Source organism: Coenobita brevimanus, chromosome 47 (genome assembly GCF_032717465.1).
Source record: "Coenobita brevimanus isolate Jiangsu-jjx chromosome 47, ASM3271746v2, whole genome shotgun sequence".
Classification (NCBI taxonomy): Eukaryota; Metazoa; Arthropoda; class Malacostraca; order Decapoda; family Coenobitidae; genus Coenobita; species Coenobita brevimanus.
Window position 1 is genome coordinate 6533282 of NC_137000.1, and position 4688 is coordinate 6537969.

The 4688-nt window shown below is 49.6% G+C and overlaps 1 protein-coding gene across 1 annotated transcript; it reads right to left on the bottom strand.

The window, feature by feature from the left end:
• Window positions 1-1106: 1106 nt before the first annotated feature.
• Window positions 1107-3041, bottom strand: LOC145399000 (protein dachsous-like). The gene has a single exon (XM_080271729.1). The coding sequence runs from the start codon at window positions 3039-3041 to the stop codon at window positions 1107-1109; it is 1935 nt and encodes a 644-aa protein (XP_080127855.1).
• Window positions 3042-4688: the final 1647 nt, after the last annotated feature.

Genomic DNA, 4688 nt, shown 5'->3' on the forward strand with positions numbered 1-4688 from the left:
TTTCCTGAGATCTCTAAGAAATTTGAAATACCATTAGTGTCTGCAATCTTTTTATCAGGTGACGCATTTACAGGATACAGATCTACCTACCACTCTATCTATAGCCATACACCTTAATCCTGGAAGGGGTGGCTACAAACAAATCGCCTTCACGTCACTCTATCCTCCACATCCAGGCTGTCCTTCCTCCAGCCTACCACCCTCATATATCCCTCCACTCCATCCTTCCATCTCATCCTCGACTTCCCCAGCCCCTCTCCCTTTCCGCCAAGCTCACTACTCATTCCTAACCTTTCTCCTTTCTCTCCACATGGCCAAACCCAAACAATATATAATCGCTAGGAAATAACAGTGGTCACAGATATATTACATAATGATATATACCACAAGAGCACATGCAGTATCAATGTACCATCAATTCGTTTGAACTGCAAGCCATGCAAAATGAATAATTTTGCTTTCTTACTTTTGACATCGGAGACACTAACTTTCAGCATGGCCATTTTTAATATCATTTTGCTTTTGCTTTAATATATAATTAAACATAAATCAAGTAGCAAAAAATTGTCAACTTAATTGTTTTGCAGTGTTTAAACAATATCTCGGGCTTCCTTTCTCTTCTGATTTGTATCCCAAATAAGATCAAATGCCATATACAGGAAATGAGGCACTGGGTATGGATGACAAGGATAAAAGTGATTCGACATATTACTTTACCGACAACAGTTTATCAAAATCCATTATGCACTATGCTCTTATGCCTCATACGTCTGCCCATTCATTCACCTCATTCGTACAGCTCAGACCTCCAAATTCACTTCTAGAAATGGTCTTTGGGAATGCCTAGCTAAAGTCCATCTACCGTAGTTTATGACTCCGTGAACGAACAACAAAAAGAGGAAGAGTTTTCATTAACCTAGTACCTTAGTTCTATTACTGAAATTACAAGTGAGCAAGCTTTAGCAAATATTTGATGATTATCTTCTCCCTTGTGAATCTCTTTAATATTTTTTCCCCACAATGTTTTTTTTATGAGGCAAAATATCTTAAAAAAAAAAAAAAGTACAAATACTAAATATAGGGTGAACTAAAGAGCACAGATAACTTCAGCTTACCTTTAATATGCAGGTGGCCACAGCTTCGGATTCGTGGACGGAGACGTTGTAGAAGCTCTGGTCGAATATCGGTTCATTGTCGTTCACGTCGCGGATGGTGACCTTGACCGTGGCGGAGGAGGAGAGTGCAGGGGAGCCGGAGTCCGTGGCAATGACGGTGATCTGTGGCACTGGCTCCGTCTCGCAGTCCACGTGAGTCCGCGTCGTGATCAACCCGGTACGAGAATCTATCTTGAACCAGTCCGAGTGAGTCTCCGGCGTGTCTCGAATCGAATACGTGATTACAGAATTGTTCCCTTCGTCTCGATCGACTGCCGACAGCTGGAACACCGATGTGCCTGGATCCGCCACCTCCAGGACGTTTGCTTGATATATCGTCTTGTCAAACTCCGGAGCATTATCGTTCATGTCCGTCACCTGGAGATCGAACTTGCGCGAGGCGTGTAGCGGCGGGTTGCCCATATCCGTCGCGAAGACCACCAGCGTGTAGTTTGGCTTCAGCTCGCGATCCAGCGGCCGCGACACGACCATGAGGTAGATGATGCTGTCCTGCGTGGTGAGGTTGAAGTGACCCTCGCCACCCTCCAGCGTCACACTCACATTGGCATATTCTTCCTTGGAATCTGGATCGTTGACTGATATCCTCGCCACGAACTCCCCAGGTTGAGCGTCTTCAGAGATCTTGGGTGTTGCATCGTCGGACAGAAAGATAAGGTTGATGGTGGGCTGGTTGTCGTTGACGTCGATGACGCGGATGGAGACGAAGGCGGTGGTCTCCAGGGGCTGGTCACCATTGTCACGGGCAACCACCAGCAGCTCATGAACCTCTTTGGTCTCGAAGTCAAGAGGTCGATTGACGGATATGATTCCTGATTTGGGATCAATCTGGAACATATTCTCGCGATCGCTCTGACGACGATTGATGGAGTATGTGATTTTCCCGTTGTCACCTGCGTCAGTGTCTGTGGCCAGGACCTGCAGCACAGACGTTCCGATTGTAGCGTTCTCTGGCACCGTGGCAAAGTAGCGGCTCTGGTTGAAGATGGGCTGGTTGTCGTTGACGTCTTGAATGGTGATGTTCACTGTCATCGAGCCCTTCATTGGCGGGGAGCCACCGTCCCAAGCCTCGATCAACAGCGAATAGAAGGCCGTTGTCTCACGGTCCAGAAAACCATTGATCTGCAGGTCGAGGTACAGAACGCTGTCTCTCTCACGGTGGGAGGACAAACGGAAGGCATTGTTCACGTTGCCAGACACGATGCGGTACCTTTGTGTGTTGAAAATGCCAAGGTCCTTGTCCCGAGCCGGCGCCAGGGTGCGCTTCACGTCCCTTGGGGTGTTCTCGGGAAAGTCGATGTTCATGACAGTGGAGGGGAAGGTCGGGGCGTTGTCGTTCTCGTCCTTGACTTTGATGAGCACCCTGATGTTTTCACCGGACTGTGGGATGGCCATCAGAGAGTATGACGACCTCAGTTCTCGGTCCAGCACCACATTGGTCTTTATCTCTCCCGTGTCATCCTCAATCCTGAGGTCAGAGTCCACGGGGCTGCCGGTCACCGGTACGATCAGGTATGGAGGGGGTGGGGGCGGCGGCTGCCCAGGGTTGTTGTCACCAATGAATCCGATATTGGTTCCGATCGCTACGCCCTCAGACACCTCAAACTCCCGCATGTACTCACAGGTGGCGGGATGCAAGAGTACCGCCAGCACCAGCAACAACATGGCCATCCACGGTTGAGTCCTGCCCCGAGCACTGACTGTCCTGGCTCCACTGCCCGCAACCCCCGCCACTCGCACCCCCGCCCTGCCCTCAGTGAGCCCTTGAGGAGGCTTGGCCACGTCCCGGCGGCGGGGCAACACGGGAGCGGCGGGGCGAGACGGGTCGCCAGCGTCCCCCTCCTCCCCGGGCCGACACTGCTCACACATCATGTCGGGGCATCACTGCGCCTCTCACGCCACCACACTCCACCACCACACTGTCACCACCACCACCACACTGCCACCTCACTGGCCCACACACTGGCTACCACCACACTGGTGACGTCACCACCACACTAGCACCACATTGAGGGTAGCCCAAGTGGGCGTAACCCTGACCCGTCGATGGGGAATATTATTTCTTTGGCACTGTCGTACAAGTGCTGGTGGCGGCAGCGGCAGCGGCAGTTCAGGCGGCACTAACACGCCGCGCCCGCCCTCTGGTGCAGCACGCCCGCACACCCACCACACCTGAAATAATAAACACAAACACGTTAGATGGAGTCTTGTACAAGGTAATGGACACAATTAACGGTCATAGGAACTTATCCGTTACATACAAACTGTCGTAGTTTAAGAAAATACTAATATTAGTACTACTACCACCACCTGTGTAGCTTTGCTTGGATGTTAGGCTTGAATGTATGAATGAATGTGTGGCTCGCTTCATGGGGTACTGTTCAAATTTCCACTGATATTTTTTTCCACTCCTATATCTGCATCCCACCCAGCACATTTATAAGTTATAGGGTTAGGGCGATTTTGATGATGACCTCATATAGTCGGTATCAAGGGTAAACACGACAACAGTGATGATACTAAAGAATATTTATAGATGCACTTCACATAGAAAGGCTACTCATATGAAATGTACTCTATGTATTAAAAAAGATGTTACAAAATTATGCTCAGACGGCCAAATTTATCATGTAACCTGGATAAAATACTTAAATATCAGGTCAACTGCTGCTCGGCCTCTCCTCCTGCTGTATTTCTCTCAGCAAGACAGGAGGGAGAGAGAGAGAGAGAGAGAGAGAGAGAGAGAGAGAGTGCTTGTCTCCCCTCCTGTGGGTGTGTGTATGTGCCCTCCTCCTGTGTGGGGGGAGAGGAGGGGAGGGGTGAAGGAGGAGGGGGAGTCGAGAGGAGGGGAGGGGTGAAGGGGGAGGGGGGAGTCAGCAGCAGTCAGCACGCTCCCTCCCGCTGACAAGTGAACCTCATAATTGTCCTTGTTGTTGTTACAGGTGTCAGGGTGTCGAGTAATTACCTGAAAAATTGGCTGTGTTGCGGAGACCGTGTAGCGCGGGACGTGACTGCCCAATGCATATTCATGGTGTGTGTGTGTGTGTGTGTGTGTGTGCGTGTGTGTGTGTGTGTGTGTGTGTGTGTGTGTGTGTGTGTGTGTGTGTGTGTGTGTGTGTGTGTGTGTGTGTGTGATGGGTCCTCTCGTTTGTGTGTATGTGTGTGTGTGATGGGTTCTCTCGTTTGTGTGTATGTGTGTGTGATGGGTCCTTTCGTGTGTGTGTGTGTGTATGTGTGTGTGTGTGTGTGTGTGTGTGTGTGTGTGTGTGTGTGTGTTTACTCAAGTACTACCGTCAATAAGCTAACACAGTTTTCTGAATATAGGACCATACAAAGGCAGGGAAACTATCATCGTAGTCCCAGTGAAAAGGAACCATAATTACGAAAGGACCAAAATTCCGCCAGGTGAAGATGAAGGAACTGTTATATAAATGGAATGGTCATGATCCAGAAACGGCAACAGTACAACAGGAGCATGGGAGGCTGTCTTGAGAACGTCCTGTCAAAGAGATCCAT

Excerpts from the sequence above, each read along its gene's own strand:
- LOC145399000 (XM_080271729.1), bottom strand. The coding sequence starts at position 3,041 with ATGTGTGAGCAGTGTCGGCCCGGGGAGGAGGGGGACGCTGGCGACCCG.